The sequence below is a fragment of the Rhineura floridana genome, chromosome 17 (assembly GCF_030035675.1).
Source record: "Rhineura floridana isolate rRhiFlo1 chromosome 17, rRhiFlo1.hap2, whole genome shotgun sequence".
In the NCBI taxonomy this organism is placed as follows: domain Eukaryota; kingdom Metazoa; phylum Chordata; class Lepidosauria; order Squamata; family Rhineuridae; genus Rhineura; species Rhineura floridana.
The window spans coordinates 31,579,733-31,601,944 of NC_084496.1; the positions used below are offsets into that span (position 1 = coordinate 31,579,733).

Here is a 22,212-nt window from a genome sequence, read left to right on the forward strand (position 1 = left end):
ATACTTTCCCCTGAAGTCCTTTGGGGCTGTAGGTGGATTCCAGAAAGCTGCTACTAAACTTGATTTTATAGTCACTATAGTTTTTTGGGGGGGATGTTTTTACAGTGTTTTTATTCAAAATTCTTATTTCATGTTTTTGTTCTTATTGTAATCCACTTCCTGGGCCTTTTTAAAGGCTGAATGGTGCATCATAAACATAAAAACTGACAAGCAACAGCTTCCTTGCTCCAATTCGTCCATTCCTTTCATAAGTACTTACTGGGAGGCCTCACAGGCTGGGCTTGTCCCACGGTTGCTGCCACCTGCGGAATGCCAGGAGGCTGAGTCCCAGGGGCCTGCAATGCTGGCTGATTACCCAAGATCCCTTGCTTATGTAAACGAGACCTCCTCTTTTCTTCTAGCTCCTTTTGTATTTTATATATTTTCTCTGCCAGTAAATGGTAATATTCATCCTAGAAAGGGGAAAATATTAGGATTAGGTTTTAGAATATATGAAAAATAAAGTAGCATGGATGACTCTTGATTAATACTGGTTTAAAATGTATATTACATAAACAGTTGTGATTTGAACCAGTCACCCTCATAACTTGAGATTTAGAAATCTGAGCATCTGTGCTGAGAAGACTGGGACACTTCTTGAAACTTGGCCAACAAGCAGGCTCTACACTATTGGTCCCCAACCTCTTTTCCCATGGACCACTTGAAAATTGCTGTGGGTCTTGGAAGACCACTGAAATTATTGTTCTGCCTGTTGTAGCAATTGTATTCCCATAGAATTAAAAAGTGCAAGATTTACTTACCATGAATTGCTATTTGGAGACAGGAGTGGAGGACATTGTTGACAGGAATGGTCCTCCCTCTGGGAGTAAAAGGCAGGGTCCTTTCCAATCTTCTACCTCCTCTCCAAGTGCAGGAGCCATCCCTCTCACCAGACCAACTGGCAGAGCGAGATGACTTCTCAACCCCTAACAACACAAGCAAACAACACACAAACACCCAGGGAAGAACAACCCCAGAACCACAACTGTAAATAACTGGGCCTAAAAAGAAACTCAGACGTGGCCCACCCACAGTCCGCTCCAACTCAGTGACAAACTACATAGAACAGCTCCAACCAAGCAGAGGAAGTGAGAGGCGGGCCAAGTGTCCTCCACTCCAATCTGCAAATATCAATACACAGTAAGTAAAATTTTCACTTTCACAAGACTGGACTGGAGGACACTGTGTTGACAGGAATGTAACAGAGCAGTCCTATCCAAGGTGTGTTTCTTCTGCAACATGCTTAAGTGGAAACAATCCCTTGCAATACCCTCCTTCTCAACACAGTGTCAGAAGAAAATCCATCCACATGATAGGTCTTTGTAAAGGTGTGCACAGAGGCTCAAGTAGCCGCCTTACAAACATCTACAATGGGAAATCCACCTCGGTATGGAGCCAAGATAGCCGCTCAGTGAGAAAGCCAGTACCCGCACTGGAGGCTGTTCACCTAAGGTCTCATAGGATGTCCCAATAGCCTCTCTCAACTACCTAGCAATGGAAGAGTTGAAAAACTTTACTGCCAGCTGACAGTCCTGCAAAAGAAGAAACAAACAGGAATTCTGATCTTTGGATTTTCTGGGTTCTAAGTAAAACCACAGAGCACAACGGATGTCCAGGGTGTGTGCCACTTGCTTCTCTGTGAACATGAAAGATTGTGACAGAATGAGAGCAACACCACCTCCTGGAAATGGTGAAATACCGCATTTACCTTTGGAATGAAGGATCAGGCTTGCAGCACCATCTTTTCGGAATGAAAAATGCACAGTTGAAGATTAGAGAACAGAGCATCCAATTCCAAAATGTGTCTAGCTGAAGTGACAGCCACCACAAACATTGCCTTGAGAGACAGCAGCTTAAAGGAGCAAGTTGTCATGGGTTCAAAAGGCATACCTATAAAAGTAGTAAGGACCTAATTGAGGTTCCAGTTAGGAAACCTATGAACCACCTGCAGCAACTTACCTCCTTAATTAAGTGTTTGCACTGGAAGTGCACAGAAAGCACCAGTCCCCCAGAACACTGCTGAGTGCTGCCTCCTGGCATTTTATAGTGCTACAGCTCAAGTCCTTCTCCACTCCAGCCTGGAGAAACCCAAGTAAGTCTCTAACATCCCAAGAGGCGGGGTCTACCCCAACGTGATGCACCAAGACAGAAAAACACACCACTTTTTTTTTTTTACAATAATTTTTATTCAAATTTTCATAAAACATACAAAACAAAATCATAAAACATTCAAAGACAAAAAACAAAACAAAACAAAAATGATTAAACAAAAAAATAAAATGTTGACTTCCCATTTGTCGCAGATCAAATCAGTTATAGGTCTACAATATATAACAATCCTGTCTCTTAAATTATATTATAAAATCACTTTCCTCCAGTAGTTATCTTAATTAATCATCAAATCTCATAAACATTACTTTATTCTTTCCACAAAAAGTCAAAGAGAGGTTTCAATTCTTTAAGAAATATATCTATCAATTTTTCTCCAAATAAACATGTCGATTAATCCATCTCGTTAATAATAATAATCATCTTATTGTCATAACCATAGTCCAAATAAACATATCGATTAATCCATCTCATCAAAATCTGTTAGGTCCAATAATTTCAATAGCCATTATTCCATTATCCCTATTAATTCCATCTTCCATCTTCAATAGTCCTGTTAAGTCCAGTCATTTCAGTGTCCAATCTTCCATTATCAGTATTCCATAATAATCTTGCTGTCATAACCATAGTCATATAATAAGAGTCTGATGGGAATTTCCTCTATCCCAAATATTTTCTTGCCATCAATTCAAAAGCCTGTTTTTGTTGGGAGGACTGGATTTCATTAATTTATGAGAAAAGGTCCAGCCAGCAATGCCGGACGGACTTCCGAACAAGCTCTATCTGATTAATGCGATACGTTTATCTTTTCTTCAAAGAGAAAACCGACTAACAGGCAAGCACCCTTCTTTCTATTATTTTTTTTACTTGGTTTAAATTGTTGCAGCAAAAAGAGATTTGTCAAATGAATCAGCTTTAAAGAACTTCTGGGTGAGCTATAACTCTTCTCTGTTATTCACGAAATTAACAGCTTATCTCTGTTTCTATTGCAAAAAGCTGTCCTGGAAGTGCATTCTAAAGATATAAACAGAAGAGGGATTTCTATTCCGAGGAACATTATATTGTCTGGGACTATTCTCTTTTTAGTCTATTTTATTTTGACGAATCTGCTTCTTCACGATGCCACTAACTGTTTTGATGCTGGGAACTAAATTTGTTTTGTATTCTTGAACATAGAGAGATAAGGCAGGCTGCTCTGTTTATACTGTGATGTCATCAAGCCTGGAATATTAACCCAATTGTTGCTGAAATAAGAAGTGGTTCTTCTTTATTTTTGTTTTGTTTTGTTTTCGTGGTTTTAAAAATGGCAATCAAGAAAGTGGCTGAGAATCTGGAAGTAATTATGTTTCAGAAAATAATGGATGAGATTGAGATAACGAAACAAACCCTGCGACAGGGCAGTAAGGAGCTGAAAATTGAACTGAGCAAAATGACGCAGGAGCTTAAAGAAATAGGGGATCCTGTGAGAGAGGAGAATGAGATCAGAGATGAGAAAAGAAAAAATAAAGGGAAGATACAAGCCCTGGAGATTGGAACAAATGTGGAATTGGAAAAAGATCTGGAGTTTATGGATATTAGAAATAAAATCTACTGTTTGGAATTTAACGTTATCTCTGAAGAAATTAATGAAGATATTAGAGATAAAGTTATCAATGGCTTGGATAATCTTCTGGACTGGAATGACGTGATGGAGCTTGATATAGAGAAAATCTATGGAATTAACTGCAGCCATGTGACAATGGAAAAACTCTCAAGAGATGAGCCAGTGCATTTTGTAAAAAAGAAGAACACAGATATGACTTTACAACAATATTTCAGCAACTTATTCAGAATTGATGGCAAGAAAATATTTGGGATAGAGGAAATTCCCATCAGACTCTTATTATATGACTATGGCTATGACAGCAAGATTATTATGGAATACTGATAATGGAAGATTGGACACTGAAATGACTGGACTTAACAGGACTATTGAAGATGGAAGATGGAATTAATAGGGATAATGGAATAATGGCTATTGAAATTATTGGACCTAACAGATTTTGATGAGATGGATTAATCGATATGTTTATTTGGACTATGGTTATGACAATAAGATGATTATTATTATTAACGAGATGGATTAATCGACATGTTTATTTGGAGAAAAATTGATAGATATATTTCTTAAAGAATTGAAACCTCTCTTTGACTTTTTGTGGAAAGAATAAAGTAATGTTTATGAGATTTGATGATTAATTAAGATAACTACTGGAGGAAAGTGATTTTATAATATAATTTAAGAGACAGGATTGTTATATATTGTAGACCTATAACTGATTTGATCTGCGACAAATGGGAAGTCAACATTTTATTTTTTTGTTTAATCATTTTTGTTTTGTTTTGTTTTTTGTCTTTGAATGTTTTATGATTTTGTTTTGTATGTTTTATGAAAATTTGAATAAAAATTATTGTAAAAAAAAAAAAACTAAATCCTCCAAGGTTCCTGCACAGACAGGTTGGACAGATCTGGAAACCACAGACAGTGAGGCCACAAATTATCACCTCCACCTTGAATTGATGCAGCCTCTGAAATGTGCACTGGACCAATGTGAAGGGGGGACACACATAAAGGAGCCCCTTAGGCAAAGATACTTCTAGCATGTGCACCGCCCCACAGGAACCAGGAGATGAACACCTGAGCATTTTCTGCAACAGCGAACAGATCCATCACTGGGTGGCTGAACTGAGATACCATCTGGGCAAATACCTGAGGGTGCAACTGCCACTCTGTCTCTCAGATGGAAGTCCTGTTGAGGCAGAGAGTGCATGGGAATCGAGGAGCTCTTTTCCATATTGACTGCAAAACCCAGATCCTGTAGACACCAAAGAAACACCCGCATATCCTGGAGACACTATTCCCAGAGCCTGGACCCAAATCTCATCCAAATAGGAATGGCGACAAATTCCTCTGGTGTGCAAGTGGGTAAACAAAGCCATCATCTTGGTGAATACCCTCGGAGTCAAGGACAAGCCCGATACTGGAAGTGTTTTTTTGTTGTATGAGAACCAAAGAAATTTGCGGTAATTTGGCTTAATTGGAATGTGCAGGAATGCCTCAGAGAGGTCTATGTAGATCATCCAATTCCTCAGTGCCATGAAAATTGAATGAAGGGTTTCCATCTTCCGATTGGCCACACTTTTGCTGAGCCACATGTGGTCCAGGACAGCCCTGCTGTCACTATTTTCCTTGGGCACCAAGAGAAAGACCGAATATCCTCTACATCTCTCCTGCCAAGCAGGCACCAGTTCTATCGCACATATGGCTATGAGATGGTTGATGGCATTCCCATAGGTTCTGGTGCTTTTCAGATTTCTGGAATCTTGGAGTTGGAAGAAAGCTGTTGTGCGGAGTCCCGGAGAATTTCAGCTGTGATTGTGTTCAGCACCAATCTGTCCAAAGTGATGTGTCTGCCTCCAGGGAGATCAGAGTAAGCCCTCACAAAGCAGCACTAAACACCCAAACCTCCTCAAACACATTTTGAGGTTGGGAAAAAGGGGGGGGCAGTAGAAGTGGACATCAATGAGCAGGTTCAAGAAGATGAACAATTACAAAGCAAATGCCCCCAAACAACCACTACAGATGAACAGGGGTGAATGGTACCAGGCAGCCACTCAGAAAGATCAAAAAAAGGGTCCTGGAGATGAGAAGGCTAGCAAACCCCAAAGGGTAATCACTACATGGAGCAGGAAGAAAGGCACTCCTCCCGATTAGTCTCTTGCCAGTAAGCAACTTCTAAAGCAGCCTTTCCCAACCTTTGGGTCCCCAGATGTTACTGATCTACAACTCCCATCAGCCTCAGCCAGCATGGCCAATGGTCAGGAATGATGGAAATTATAGCCCAGCAATGTCTAGGGACCCAAAGGTTGGGAAAGGCTGCTCTAAAGCAAGCCTCTTCCTTGCCTCTTCCCCAATAACCACAGGCCGACCTGCCTACTAGCCTGTTGGTGGGCACTGCCTGCTGCTGTAACACAATACTGTACCACATGGGGGGGGGGAAGTGAGCAGAAGGGAACCCCTTCAAAGTCCATCCCCTGGGTGACTGTACACCAAATGTGTACATGGGTGTGTACACCCAAGGAAACCAAAGTAAGACCCTGCAAAGCAGAACTGAAGACCTCCAAAAAAACCCACAATCTGAGATTGGGAAAAAAGGGGGGATGGGGCAATAAAAGCAGAGTAAACAGGAAACACCTTCCAAAATGGCGCTTCCACCCCCCCAAAAAAACTATGAAGGCAGCCTAAGTGGTGCTCCCACCCAAAAACGGCCCTCAACAGAAACCATGTTCCAAAATGGCATTACCACCAAATTGCAGTTACACCTGAAACTCAGGCAGAAAGGAAGAACTGGAGTACGAGAGCTATTTGCTTGCAGACCTCCCTCACCCCTATATTCTGGGTCCTGGCAGCAGAAAAGATAAAAGAAAAAGACTCCTCCAACTAACACCTGTTTCCTCTCCCTCCAACACCAGAACAGCTGGCAAACAGGAGAGAATGGAATCCAAAAAAACCCAGGGGACATGGGCAAACTGAGAGAAGACCAGGTGTGTGGGGGAATTTCACATTCACCACCATAAGCTGGAGATGAGGATTTATGGATAACAATGAAAGTTATACTGACAGGAAAGGGCTGCACAGCAAGCCAAACCCACATCCTGTCAGATCCACACACAGTGTCAGTCTAGTGAGTGGGAGGGCTCTTCCCTTGGAAAGGAGGCAAAAGATTGGAAAAGACCCTTCCTGACACTCCCAGAGGAAGGGTTATCCCTCTCAACAGAGTGTCTTCCACTCCAGTCTGGCAAAATGCAATACAGTAAAAGAAATAAAGGCAGCAATAAAAATACAATTCAATCAATATGAATATTTAATGCAATGGATGTGCCATCTTTAGTCTTCAACCACCCAACTACATGCTGCAGACCACCCAAATGAAGCTTGAGGATCACTGGTTCACGGAACACAGTTTAGGAACCCCTGCTCTAGACAAAAGGAACAATGGCCTAGTTGGCAATACCAAGATCTGAAAAGGCCAATGGTGTGACATTCCAGTTTTTATCTGTTTTGAAGGATTTCCCTAGTAAGTCTGAAGTATTTCTTTAACAAGTAGATCTTCCTTCCTGTGGACAGGAAGCCCTCTAGGCAGGCACTGGTTTGTTAAATAAAGGAGGCACAACACCCAAGATTTCAGAAATTATATACCAGTCTATTTAGAGCTGCTTGCTAGAAAGCAACACAACCTGCAATTGAAGTATTGGCGCCCCTTGCAGTCAAGGAGCACACTGAAAAACAGCAATTTTCAGCAATTTTGCACCACACTGTAGTTCCCCAAACCAAGCTCTTGTCTGGTATAGAACATACCCTACTGTTAGCTGATTCGTACATATCCCCTTCCACTTTCCTAGCATAAGCTACCAGATTCTCCATCCGGCGATCTTTCAGTGCTGCTGGGTCAGGAGTTGGAAAGATAGCTTGCACGCTACAGAAAGAGAGAGAAATCTCATGACAAGCAGCTGTGCTAGAAGACCTGGGTAAATCTTAATCTTCATATCTTCATACATCATGCAAAATTTTTTTTAAAACCCAGTCCCTTAACACAATCCTTTAAAAACCCACTCCCTTAACACAATTCAGTCTCCCTCAGGATTACACAAGTGAAATCTATGACAGTTAGACCTTGAGAAAAATGAATGTGTGGTTGGAAATAAAACTATGAAAGGGAGAGAATGCAAGGACATTTTTTCATGGAGTATCGTTCATGGAGTATCTGAGAGGGCCTTCTCAGTGGTGGCCCCCAAATTATGGAATGATCTTCCTGATGAGGTGCACGTGGCGCCAACACTGTTATCTTTTCGGCGCCAGGTCAAGAAGACTTTCCTCTTCTCCTAGGCATTTTAGCATGTGTTTTTAAATTGTTTTTATATTGTTTTGAATTTTAAAATTGTGCTTTAAATTGTTTTTAAAATATGTTTTTAAATTGTATATTTGTTTTAATGTTTTTGATTGCTGTGAACCGCCCAGAGAGCTTTGGCTATGGGGCGGTATACAAGTGCAATAAATAAATAAATAAATACAATGAAGAACAAATCAATTCTTAGTGCAATCCCCTCCCCCAACCTTTCTTAACATCTTCAAAGCCATGAACCCCCAAAATGCATAAAACAGTACTGCAGTTCTGGCAACAAGCTGGGTCCACCCAGAAGAAATACTTACAGTTTGTGTACTAAGTGATTGCGCAGATCCTGAGTGACATGCTCATGCCAGGCTTTCCTCACCCCAGTACTTGAAGGTGGCGCAGCTGTTGGCATTGAGCCACTGAGATTTCCAACACTGCCAGAATTTGTGCCATCATTCATTAAGGGGCTAAAGAAAAGGCAATTACAGACACTCTTGAAGCTCTTTATTACATTCCAGAATATTCTTGTTTTAAAGCACCCATTCTGAATAGGTTAAGAAATTCTTCAGTAAATAACTACAATAGTACAGGTAATGAAATTCAATTACAATTTTGCCGTTGAAGGGAAAATAAAAACAAAGGACAGAGGAGCTATTTGGGAAAGGGGAATATGAAATTACCATGAAAAAAAGTATGTATGTAAATACTCAACAACCCTTTTAATACTTGTCTTACTTTGCTGCCCCAAGTGAAGTTGGAAGAGCAGTTTCTGAGATCATGCTAGCTTGTTGGTCTGTTATTCCTCCAGCTGCCAGATTTATTTGATTAGTTCCTTTGGAAAAAATTATCCCTCATTAGTTCAGAGGAAATACCAGTACATTCACACTTTTAAATCCCTAATATTTGTATATGTACGGTACGATAAATTAAGCAAGAGGTGTAATTAATAAAGTGGCTATCTATAACCATATAAATAGCTGTCCTTCCTATTCAGAATGGATCCCTGATTCACTGTTTTTATGTCCCTCAAATTCTACATCAGAGGTATGGAATCTGCAGGACCAGGCCTAGTTTCGCATGGATGTCCAAGAGGGCAAATGGGCATAAAGCAGATGGCAAAGAGAGAAAGCAAAAAGGGGATACCCTACCCACTTTTGGTTTGGAAACCCCCGCCCCACACTGGCAGCATGAGGCCCCAAAAGGATTTCTCCCAAGGGAACGCAGCAGAAAAGAGGTTCCTCATGCCTATTCCACATGAACCAACTGCAGTGAGTACAAGGATGTTTTCCAGTTTCTGAATGAGGCTGTCATTACAGTCATTACATTTGTTATGGTTGTTTTATTTATAGCAAAAATTGTTCCCAACTTCCCCTTCATGCCCCTAAACCAGCCCTAAACTTAAAAAAAAAAGTATTATACATATACTATTGTAACCAAGTCCCCCACATACCTAGTGCATTTATGGTCCTCATTTGCTGATGGGTCTGAGGTTGGGCAGGTTGCTGGCCTTGTACTTGTGGCTGCAATGGCGCCTGCTGTGGCTGATTGCCATAGGGCAGCCCAAGAGCAGCATAGGCTCGCTGCATGGAACTGGGGTCAATGGGGTTAGGGTTGCTTAAAGAAGCAGGTGTTTGCTGGCCTGTTCCAGAGGCAATAGAATTCTGGATTCCACCAACTGGGGATCCAAGGAGTGCTACAAAAAGAAAGAAGAGAGAAAGAAACACAAACTGGATTTCTTCATCATAAAATGCTATTGAAAACATCAGAGGAAACTGGGGGAAGAAATGGTTGGTGTTTTTTTTTTAATTTACTGATTAATTATATCCTGCCTTTCCTGTAACAAGCTTGTGGCAGCATACATGGTTCTCCGCCCCTTTATCCTCACAACAACCCTGTGATGTAGGTTAGGATGAGAGCTGGCAAGAGGCCCAAGATAGCTTTATTGCTGAGTGGGGAGACCTGAGTTCAACACTAACAACTGCATCACGCTGCTGCACAATAATGAGGAACAGGCACATTTTAATCCTTGCAGAATTTTTGTTTTGTCTGCTTCAATTGTCTTCATCCAAGACATCTGGCAACATACATTTCAGCTATCTTTTTAGGGACTGTTCAGACTGTCAAAGAAAATCCATGTATATATTCCATTAGATATGGCAAAACATAAATGTAAATATATTAAAATAATTTAAGCGCAGATATATTTTCCCATGCTTGTCAAATTCCTCTAAATTTCATTCATTGCCAAGGCTCAAGCTCTACTTCAAAACAAATCTCTTAGGTATTCTGGATGTGGCATGTTTTTTTCTGTTCCTTCCTTCCTTCCTTCCTTCCTTATTTATTTATATGTTTGTTTTTCAAAAAGAAAAGAAAAACCATATACATAATATGTAAAAACAGAGATGATGTGAACAGAAAATTTTACAAGAATGAATTTCTCTCGTCTTACTTGACAACAGAACACATTCCAATATGTTAACAAAATATAGTCATCGGTCAACTACAGCGTCCAGCTGCTGCACTCCCTTTCCTCTTCTTCTGAACTCCTGTCAGCTTGCCCGTCTCTGCTTAGTCCAACCACTTCACCAACCAATGCCTGTTTGTAGGAGGTTGGGTTTCCCCCCTTCCCAATGTTTCCTTCCAGTTATCTTAGCAGCAACTAACAAATTTGAAACCAACAACTTCATTGTTCTTGGTACACATTCTGTTAAGTAAGACCCATAAGATATTTAATCCGACTGTGAGGTCCACCATTAGTATTTGATACCAATATGTCTGCAAATATAGCCACCCTCACCACATGTAGAATGTCTGCTTTGTTCTTTATTCTGATGTAAAAAGTTAGGCATGCTAGTCTTCCATTTTTATCCCCATCCTTTAAAGGGTGTTAGCTACCTTCCAGCCCTTCTGGGTAGGCAAGGTTAACTGTCAGTCAAATACCACCATTAGCAGTTCTGCAATTTCAGTCTAAATAAGGTCTTAGTACAAATGGGAAGAGCTGGCTGGGGAGCACCCTCTCCAGAGTGGCTTCTTTGGCACTTACTTTTTCCTTTCAGAGCCAGGCAAAGATTTTATTTTCCCAGACATTTAAAGGATTTTGAGGGTTTGGCTGGTTAAAATTTTAACACCTGCCTATGCCTGATTTTACTGATCTCTCTGTGCTGTAAGGAGTTTTACTATATCGTATTTTAATGATTTTATTTACACCACCCAGAGAACTACAGTTATGGGGTGAAAAAGAAATATCTGTAATAAATAAATGCCTTCTAAATATTGTGGGTGGTATCCAACATTGTGCAAGTAGACTTCTACTTACAGAACAAGCCTTCTTTTCTCCCCCCCCCCCGGCAGCCTGCCAAACATGTCAAAACATGCTCCAGAGGGTTCCTCAACCATCCAGAGCAGTTTGGGAATGTGGGGGGTGGAGGGGGAAAGGTGAAATCCCATTGCACAAGTCCATACAGACTGCATGGGATAAATCCTTATGATTTTATGTATTCTTAATCTGATAACCTCATTTTGCTAGGGCAAGTTAGTTCAATAGCAAATCAGAAAGATTAACCAGAAGAGGAATTACCCTAGCACTACACATTTACACAGGAATTCTTCAGGGCAGACTCTCACAAGTATGTCTGTCAAATTAGAATTTTCTGAACACTAGCTCTTTAACCGAATTGAATACATACGTTGCTGGTTTCTCTTGTCACTAGCGTTTTTCAGTGGGAGACACACAGGACAATCATGCCGTGTACAATTCTTCCAGTGGGATATGATTTGACGTGATGATGCACAATGGGCAACTAGGATAGAAAGAGATGCCATAAGAAAAACCTTTATAGGCTTGAATGATCTCAGTTCCAAGTCACCTGTTTTCTTCACAAAATGCTGCAGGAGCATTTACATCTGTGAACAAGGAGTTATCACCAAACAGAGGAAAGCAGACAATGCAGTCGGAGGGCATTCTGCACTGGTGCAGAGACTGAACATTGAGAAATTCACCCATTGAGAAATTCAAGCAACTTACAAAAATGAATATTTTTATAAAGCTGTTTAATAAAGGCTCTTTTGATAAAGCTGTTTAATAAAGGCTCTTGGCAGGTAAAATATATATTTAAATATAAGTAGCAACATTAAATAAAATTATTAAACATTAAACCCACAGTGCATGATCATACAGCTATAATCCTCAGCATGTGACTCAATCCTGATGGACAGAAAGGACAAGCAATTTAATTCCTTTTCACTGTATAACTTGTGTCCTAAAGATATAGGCTCAGCAGCAATTCTTTGACAGCAGCAATACAAAAATTGAGCAGGACTGGAGGGCATCTACTTCTTAAAAAGCCCACTCTGCACCCAATGAAGTGTAATAACTTTAGACCAGTCGCCAACACACCTTTTCTTGGCAAAGGTGGTGGAGAAGGTGGATGTGGAGCAACTGCAGGCATTCCTGAATGAGACTGATTACCTAGATTGACTACAATCTGGGTTCAGACCCGGTTTTGAGCTGAATCAGTGTTGGTTGCCTGATGGATGACCTTTACTGTGTGAGAGAAGGAGGAGTACAACTTTGTTACTTCTGTTTGATCTCTCAATGGCTTTTGATACCACCGATCACCGTATTCTCCTGGACCAATTCAGAGGGATGGGTATCAGGGGCATTGTATTACGGTGGTTCCGTTCTTTCCTACAGGGCTGTGTTAAAAAAGTAGCATTGGGTGAGAATGCTTTGGCCCTCTGCCATTTGTGCTATGGGGTTCCGCACTGTATTATCCTTTCCCACAGCTACAACATCTATATGAAGCCACCGGGAGTGGTCATTAGGAGTTTTTGAGCAAGATATCATCAGTCTGCTGACAATACATAGCTCTATTTCTTTGTAACATCTATTCAGGAGAGGCTGTGAATGCTCTGGATTGGTGTCTGAATGCAATGGTGCAGCGAATGAGGCCCATAAACTGTGCTTGAATCCTGTAACGATGGAGGCTCTTTGGGGGGGTGGTTCCCATGTCTGGGAGATAGGCAATTTACCTGTTCTGGATGGGTTGCACTCCCTCTGATGGAACAGATGTGTAGCTTGGGGGTACTCCTGGATACATCTGTCACAAGAAGCTCAAGCGTCCTCTGTGGCTAAGAGTGCCTTTTACCAGCTTTGTCTGGTTCACCAGCTGCAGCCATTCCTGGACAGGGATAGCCTGTCCACTGTAGTCCATGTGTTGGGTAACCTTGAGGCTGGGTAACTGCAATGCACTCTGTGTGGCTGCCCCTGGGCCTGTTTCAGAAACACCAGCTGGTGCAAAATGTGGCTGCCACTGTTGATGAAGGCACATGGCTGACAACATATGACCCCACTCTTAAAACATCTGCCCATCTACTTCTGAGCCAAGTCCAAGGTCCTCATATTCATTTACAAAGCCCTGAACAACTTAGGGACCACCTGAACCCTTATATCCCAGTTCGATCACTGAGATAATCAGCAGGAATATCATTAGTCATCCCCCGAGTTGGTAAGTCTTATTTGACAACAAAAAGAAATTGAGCCTTTAGTATAATTGGCCCAGTCCTGTCGAAAGCTCTGCCAACAGAGATTCAGCAGGCACCTTCCATTCTGACTTTTAAACACCTGCCAAAAACTTTTCTATGTCACTGGGCTTATGCAGGCAATTGAGAAGATATCTTTCTGCAATACAGTGGAAGATTGATATAACACATGTCACCGTACCACAGAATTGGATATACCGTGGGTGTGAATAAAATACTGTATATCGTGTTTTTCTGTTTGTTATATCTCATTTTTCATCCTCTCTATTCCTAGTGAATCCTCCATTTGCTTCCCCTGAGTGTTTGAGTCTTTTTTCCGTTCAGCGTTTTTAAAAATCGGTTTCTTGACATCCCCCTCCCTCTCTTTTTCTTCCTGGAGGTTTTTCCTTAAGGGACGCTTATCTCTTGACCCTTCTTCAATATCTCACACTATTGTCTGTGGAACTTTATTATTACAGTAATTTATTTTTACCTCTGTAACCCTTCCTGCTTCTTCCTTCCCACTCAGTTCCTTAGCATCAGAAGTCTCTCTAAGAACCTGTACAGTACTATACTTGCTGGGTTTAACCTTATAATGCAGTTTTCATTATAATGTGGGAGCCCTATAACAAAGGGGCATCCTTTGTCCCCAGACACCCAGGCTACGAGCTTTTAGCTCATCATTTAGTAATTTATTATTTAATTTTTATATGGCTTTACTGTGTAATTATATAGGCTGTAAACCACTTGTTCATGAATAGCGATAGAGAAATATTTTTATAAATAAAAAAATTAAGCCTCAGAACTATTGGCAAGAGAATGCCAACTGGTCTTAAATACACTGATAGGGCATTTGCAGCTATTTAGTAAGTAGCAGGCTGCACAACAAGAAGTGATGCAAGATTGCCTCTCAGAATACCATGCCACCTCCTGCAAACACCACATCCCACCCTGGGCAGTTCTTCCAAAGCATCCCACATTAACCATTAACTCCTGAACAAACATAATTTTAAAAAATCAAGGTGAACATCATCAAGTAGAAAACTGCAGACATCATTGACTCTCCTCCCTCCAATGGGACCTCAACTCCATTTCTCCTGGGCCAACAGATAGGGAGCAAGGAATAACCAGAGAAAACAATGTTTTCGAGTCACAAAATACCACTCTGCTCAGGTAATAATTCATGGTGTTAGGACAAGTCAAAGCCCTCTATATCGGATCCTACATGGTCTGCCCTAGATTGCAGGGCCCAGGAAGCTGCTCCTTCCTTGTAGAGTGGGGCTACACTGGGGGGTGGGGGGGAAGTACCAAAAGTTTGAGTGACATTTTGATACTGAAATTCTCAATCCCTTTCCACCCATATTTTACCCCTCCGATAGTCAATAATACACTACTTGACCTAAGAGACCTCATCCTGGAGTCAAAAATCTTAACTGCTCTCCCAACATCTGCTGTGTGCTACACTTTTTCTCTATAGGTTTGGGCCTTGAAAACAATGAAACAAGAATTAAAGCCCGGATATGGTCAAAGGGCAATCTTATTCTTATGAATCACGCACAAACTGGTTTGGAGAGATAAAGGCCCCAACTCCAGTTCTGTAACAATTAATAATGCCAAGAAGGCTATCTATTCTACAGAATAACTGTAACTGATGTTCTTCTGAGAGGCCATTTGTCCAGCCATACATGCAGCTGCAACGTGCACACTGTACACACATTTTTTTATCCTGTGAAAAGGGGCAGAGTCTGCAATTATTTTATTAACTATTAGAGACTTAGGGTGATATCCAACTGTCATAATAAAAAACCTCTTGATAAATTAGCTCAACAAAGACTCCTGAGTAAGCTTAGCCATAACAGAGTAAGAGGACAACTAACCAGTAAGTAGTTCAACAGGGGTTAGAGAGAGGAAAAATGGGCAGTTCTCCCCAAGGAGGGATGGAAGAAATAGAGTACAAGACTGGTATTGGGCCCTGTGCTTTTAACTTGTTTATAAATTATTTAATAGTTAGAGACTCACCTCAAAAAGGATACTGTAGAATTAGAAATAGTTCATAACAGGGCAACCAAAACGATCAAGGAATTGGAAAGGTTACAGTATTTGGGGCTTTTTAGTTGACAGAAAAGGCAAATAAGAGGGGACTTCATAGAGGTGTATGAAATTATGCATGGTGTGGAGAAAATGGATAGAGAGATAATAACAATGTAACCCAAGGTCAACCTACAAAACTGAATGTTACAAGATTCAGGATAGACAAAAGAAAGTACTTCTTCTCATACCACATAGTTAAACTATAGAATTTGCTCCCACAAGATTAAGTGATAGCCACCAGCTTGGATAGCTTTAAAAGAGAATTAAACAAATTCATGGACACTAAGACTATTAATGGCTACTAAGCATGATGTCCATGTTCTATCATCATCAGAAGCAGTATACTTCTGAATTCCAGTTGCTGGTAATCATGCTGTTGCAGTCAGGTCTTGCTTTTGGGCTTCCCACAGGCATCTGGCTGGCCACAGAACAGGATGCTGGACTAGATGGGTTTTGGGCCTGATCCAGTGGGGCTCTTCTTATGTTCACATGCAGAGCAGACCCAATGAAATCAAGTCGATTTCACGATACCTTGCGGAACGCCTCTTCCGATATGAACCGGCCCGTGCACTACGTTCTGCTACGAAGGCCCTCCTCCGGGTTCCAACTCACAGGGAGGCCCGGAGGGTGATGACAAGATCTAGGGCCTTCTCAGTGGTGGCCCCCGAACTATGGAACAGTCTCCCTGAGGAAGTACGCCTGGCGCCGACTCTGCTCTCCTTCCGGCGCCAGGTCAAAACCTTCCTATTCTCTGAAGCATTTTAAGTTACACTGATTTAATTTTAAAAATGTTTATTGTGTTGGATTGTTGCTTGTATTTTAGTATTGTTTTGTTATTTATTGTATTTTTATGCTGTTTTATGTTCACCGCCCAGAGAGCTATTGCTAGTCGGGCGGTATATAAATTTAATAAATAAATAAATAATAAAATAAATAAAGTCTCAAGTAAGTAATGATGGATATTACTCCTCAAGGGTAACTGTCCAAAAGCAGAATTCAGAGGCAGGGCTAATTCTTGCTAATGAAACAGCACCATAAACCTCTGAGGAAGGACAGTGGTAATGGTTTGGTCTGCGGGAGCAGCTTCCAGAAACAGGGCCTTCCAAACCTTTGATTATTAGCATACTGCAGGGGAAATGCCTGCCCTGCCACTTCTTTTACAGGTTAATTTGTCTGTCAGTGCTCCCTTTCTTCTAGGAAAGACTCAGAAGAGAGTGAATTTAATTATTCAGAAACTGTGGTAGTAGAAACTCTGAGGTCCTCAGTGCTATGACGCCCCCCTCAAGAGTCCTGGGTGGGGAGAGAGGGAAGTCTTCAGAAGAGGAAGCTTACCTCTTTCTATTCTGTTTCTCTACTTGTGAAAGGACGATCTCTTAGAACCTTGAGGTTCTAATTCACAGGGATTCTGTCTTATTGTGGAACTGTGTGCATAATTTGGGCAAAGTGTCAAGGCCTGACATGTGTTGATGCGTTTGAGTTCTCTGAAACAGCTGCTGTTAGCATGGCTGCACGGGGACCATCTTATTACAATGGAGGTGGGCAACCTATGGATCACATGTGGCCTTAGCTTCACTCTATGCAGCCCTCATCTTCCCCTGGCTTCTGCCACATCTTCAGGCAGCAATCACATACTTTAAGCCCCTCCACCACCACAAGGAGGAAGGGAAGAAAAGAACCAGCAGGCCCAACTACAAAGCATGGCACCAAGAGCATTGTTTGAAATATTATGCTTCTCCAGCCATGCCCTGTGGTTGGGCCTTCCTCCTGTTCTCACTATTCCCTAAACCGGAATTTGGAGAATTCATAAGAGAGCCAACACTTTTGTTACCTCTAAGGTAAGTGACAGGTAAATCATCCTCATGCCAACTGCTCTTGAGTTCTTTGTCAATCCAGCTACAGTGGCACATCCCATCAGAACCAAAATGGCAAGTGGAAGTGGTCCAGAAGGGAATGGATGTGTAGTGTATGAATGGATGTGAAGTGTGTGTAAGAAAGAATGGATGGATAATGGAGAGGCAAGCGGTTGCAGAGGGAGGGATTTTGGCTTTGGTCCTGGCTGGCTCCAGCCCAACCCCAACCACTTTTCTGTTGACGGAATGAATGCAACCCTTTATTTCAAAACAGTTGCCATTCCCATATTAGACTGTGATCTTGTTAGTCTAAGATAGGGTAGACAAATCTTTTTGAAGTCAAGGGTAACATTCCCTCAACAGAAAAGCAGTTATCTCTTTTCTATTCTTATACCTTTTTAAGGATTGTGAAAATGCTTTCATTATAATTTATCTTGGTTTGTCAAATGCTTTGCTGAAAGTTCCCCACAACATTTTGGTTAACAAACTGGCTAAATGCAGGGTAGACGATAAAAGCATCCGGTGGATCCACAGCTGGTAACAAACCTGTTATCAAAGCATGTCCATCAATGGTCCTCATCAAATTGGAGGGAAATTTCAGTGGGGTGCTGTAGGATTGTCCTGGGCAGTAGCCTTTAACATTTTTATCAGTAACTTAGATGAGGGAATTATTATCTAACTTGCAAATGACATAAAACTGGGAGGGATAACTAAACCTCAGAAGAGAAAAAATAAAATTCAAAATAATGAGTGGAAACCATGCTGAAGCTAGCAAAATAAAATTCAGAGCAAAGTTCTCCATTTAAGGAAAATCATCATCATCACATGCACAGGTATAGGGTGGGCAATACCAGGTCTGGCAGAAGTACACATAAATAGGATGTTGGGATCGCAGCCATTTACAAACAGACCATGAGTCGGATGCAGATTTTTTAAAATCCCTAATGGAATCTTATGCTGCATAACTAGAACTATCATTTCCAAGTCATGAGAAGTAACAGATCCACTTTATTCTGCACTAGCAAGACCTCCTGGATCTAGCTCTGGACACCACATTTCACGAATGTAGACAAATTGGAACAGGTTGACAGGAGGGTAATGAAGATAGTCAACAGTTTGAAAACAAGTCTTATGAGGAAAGGTTGAAGTAATTGGGTATGTTTAGCCTGGAAAAGAGAAGGCTAAGGGGGAGGCATTCTTCCAGTCTGTGAAGGGCTGTCACACAGAAGAGGGCAAAGACTTGATTTCTGCTAATCTAGAGGGTACAACTGTATCATTTATTTATAAATATATCTGTATATCGCTATTTCATTTAAAGAAAACACCAACACTGTTTACAACAAATAAACACAGTAAAAACAATTAAAAATACAGTAAAACAAAGGTTAACTATTTAATGGCAACTGTTGAAAAGATTTAATGGTATTAAGATACACGGGGTAGATTTCAGCTGAACATTAGGAGAAACAGTAAGAGCAGTTTGACAATGGAACCAATTAACTAGAAAGTAGGCCTCTCCCTCAAGCAGAGGTGGACAGCTGTTTTGGGGGTTGTTCTAGCTCTTGATTTCCTGCATCTAGCAAGGGGTTAGACTAGATGGCCTATATGGAAGGGGTGGGGTTTGTCACCGTAATTGGCTCATCCCGTCAATGTACTCCTGAAATGATCTGGATGACTATTCTGTTTTTCTCTGACTGAAGGTTTGTTGCTAAAACCTTGAAGCTTCCCGAGAGAAGCAACAACAGCTCAGTACCTTCTCCTGAATCTTCAAATCAATATCAATATTTGTTATAACGTTTTAATTGTTTTAAATTTTTTAAATTGTGTTTTGAATTGTTTTTAAAAGATGTGTTTTAAATTTGTATATATCTTTTAATGTTTTTAGTTACTGTAAACCGCCCAGAGAGCATCGGCTATGGGGCGGTATACAAATACAATAAATAAAAAAATAAAAAAATAATAACGTCTGCTTTCAAGTGAGCGTCAAATTACCAAAGTAATATAAGACTAAACCCCAAGGAAAAAAATAATCCCCAAAGCCAGAAGCCCTGAAGAACCCTGCTCTGTATAAGGGCTAGTCTGGAATTAGGGAAACGCCTTCTGTTGTGATACAGTCAACAAAATGTGGGTAGGCCTCCCAAACGTAAGGATGATTCACCCCAACTTCACTTTTCATAACTGGAGAGCAATTGTGTCATGGGCTTTTTGACATTTTAACCACCTGCTCTTACCTTGACAGGCCTTTCCAGCTTGACAATGTGTCATATGATTGAGGACATTTTTCATGGTTCGGCAGTGGGGAAGAGCACATGCCCGCACCTCTCCATTGGCTTGCTCTCTCCTCTGACACTTGTGAGCATGAAGTAGCAAAACCAATTGCTGCTGGATAAGTTTGCGCTTCTCGGGATCTGCTGTTGGCCCTGCCGCCATTGCCTGCGTTGGCACAATTCCCACCTGCTGCACTTGCGTTTGCATTTGAGACTAAAAACAAAAACATTTTTGCATTACCTCACGAAGCTTCACTTAAGAGGGAACAACTTGCAATGCAATCTTATTAAAGAGCAGCGGTTTGACCACCACCTCAAACTACTGTGCCACAACAAGCAGCCACTTCCACCATGCCAAAACACTTCTAAACGTATCCATTTTGTTTTAATGGCAACTTTTAGCATTTGCTTTGTGGGAAAACTTGTAATATTTACAATCTATTGTCTCAGGGGAAAGACTCAGGAATTAAAAATAAAGTCATGCTCAAGGTCTTTGAGATCACACAGGTATACCTTGGCAGCTAAGCAAACACCCAGGAGCCAGAGAGCTCTACACTTCCACCCTAGACATAAACAAAAGTGCCATTAAATTCAATGGGAGCTTCTTTGGTATGCTTTGAATCAAATGTGCACATGATTCTACACATGTTGCATGCAAATTCCATCCATCTTAATGCAATATACGTCCAAGTGAACAAATTCAGAGGCCAGATGAGAATGGCTTGCGTTCTAAGCGAGTTGACCTCCATCTGAAACCACTTATTGCTAGATTCTTCAATACTGGTTGCTCTTTGTTTTAATTCAATCTCTAATATTTCAGCATGTAATATATTTTCCTTCTATACCAAATCATAACTAATACTCCAATAAGCATAAACTGTGACACCACTACAGACATAGACTTCGGAGATAATTCAGTCTTCTTCACACCACCTTTATCAGTTTAAAAAGCTTATTTTAAAAGATCATTTTCCTTTCCTCCTTTGAGAAGCACAATACTGGGAAATGGGCAAAGCAGTCAGTCATTCAACAAAGAGAAAGTTGCTACCATGTTGATCCCTGAGAATTAGAGATATAAAACAAATAATGCAATGCTTTTATTGTGCCAACAATAGCTGGTATAAAAGTGTCAGAATAGAAATACGTAAGCACCATCCTTGAGATTTCACTAACTCTCTGTTTTTGTGATACTAAAGGCTGTATATATCAACAGGCATTGATTGGTCCAAACCTGTCATCTTTTGTATAATGACGTTTCTACAAGAAGCTCACCACTTTCATTTCTGTAAGACACATCCAAACACCAGGAGATAACACTAGTACTATTGTCATCTGTCTATCAGCGTGGGAGGCGCCTGCTACTGGGACTTAGTTTGTTATCTGCCGCCCTAATTTCCCAGCTGTATACTGATGGTGACAGGATGTGCCTAGGTGGGCAAGTAGTGGGAAGTTGCGAAGATGCTGTCCAAATCTCAATGGTGGTCGACAGGGGAAGGTATAGTTGGAGTGGAGAGGTTGACCACCATCTGCGGTCAGCCCTCTCACTTCTCCGGAAGTTACTGGTAGCTTATTCGCTGAATCCTCTGGTCTGGTGGTGCCGTGACTGAATGTCAGGTCAGTCCATAATAAGACCATGTTCATCTATGACTTGATCATGGATGAAGAGGCTGACTTGGCATGTATCACTGAGACGTGGATGGTGAGGTGGGTGGGGATGACCTAATTCAGCTGTGTCCCTCTGGAAACTTGGACAGCACCAGGCTAGACTAGGGGGGGTCGAGGGGTGTGTGTTGCTATTGTCCATAGAAGCACCATCAATTTCACCAGGAAACCTCTTGATTTTGGGATGGGCTTAAAGCAGTGTGCATTACATCTTGTAGTAGCTGGCCAGCAGAGTTATTTCAAATGGTTCGGAGGTTATCGATTCCTACTGTGGTGGAGGGACCTCTTGAGCATTCAAGGACCCGCTGTGACCAACTGGCTACACATTTTGAGGATAAAGTCACCCAACTTTGGAGTGACCTTGACTCTGCTGTTGTTGCAGATTCAGATGAGGTGCCCAATGCTAGAGTTGGTGATGTGTTGTGGGATCAGTTTCAGCTGATGCAGTCAGCTGATGTGGACAAGGTGCTGGCAGCTACACGTGTGATCACATGCCCTCTTGACCCCTGTCACTCTTGGATTATTAAATCTAGCACAGGGGGTTTGACTGGTTGGGTTCAGAGCATGGTTATTGCTTTATTGCTTGAAGGAGTGGTCACAGCAGCCTTGAAAGAGGCAGTGGTGAGGCTACTCCTAAAGAAACCAGCCCTGGATCCCTTGGATTGGAATAATTATCAACCAGTGGCAAATACCCTCTTTTTAGGAAAGGTGACGTAGAGAGTAGTGGTGGGGCAGATGCAG

The 22,212-nt window shown here is 41.3% G+C and overlaps 1 protein-coding gene across 6 annotated transcripts in view; it reads right to left on the bottom strand.

The window, feature by feature from the left end:
- The window catches only part of CREBBP (CREB binding protein), a 167,840-nt gene that overhangs the window by 108,582 nt on the left and 37,046 nt on the right, over positions 1–22,212 (bottom strand). For all 6 annotated transcript variants that reach the window (XM_061600152.1, XM_061600150.1, XM_061600149.1 and 3 more), the window contains 7 exons: positions 19,774–20,023; positions 11,768–11,881; positions 9,532–9,774; positions 8,817–8,913; positions 8,399–8,548; positions 7,547–7,664; positions 260–452 (listed from right to left, as the gene is read on the bottom strand). In XM_061600152.1, coding sequence (XP_061456136.1) covers positions 260–452; positions 7,547–7,664; positions 8,399–8,548; positions 8,817–8,913; positions 9,532–9,774; positions 11,768–11,881; positions 19,774–20,023 — 1,165 coding nt within the window. The remainder of the gene's footprint in view (positions 1–259; positions 453–7,546; positions 7,665–8,398; positions 8,549–8,816; positions 8,914–9,531; positions 9,775–11,767; positions 11,882–19,773; positions 20,024–22,212) is intronic.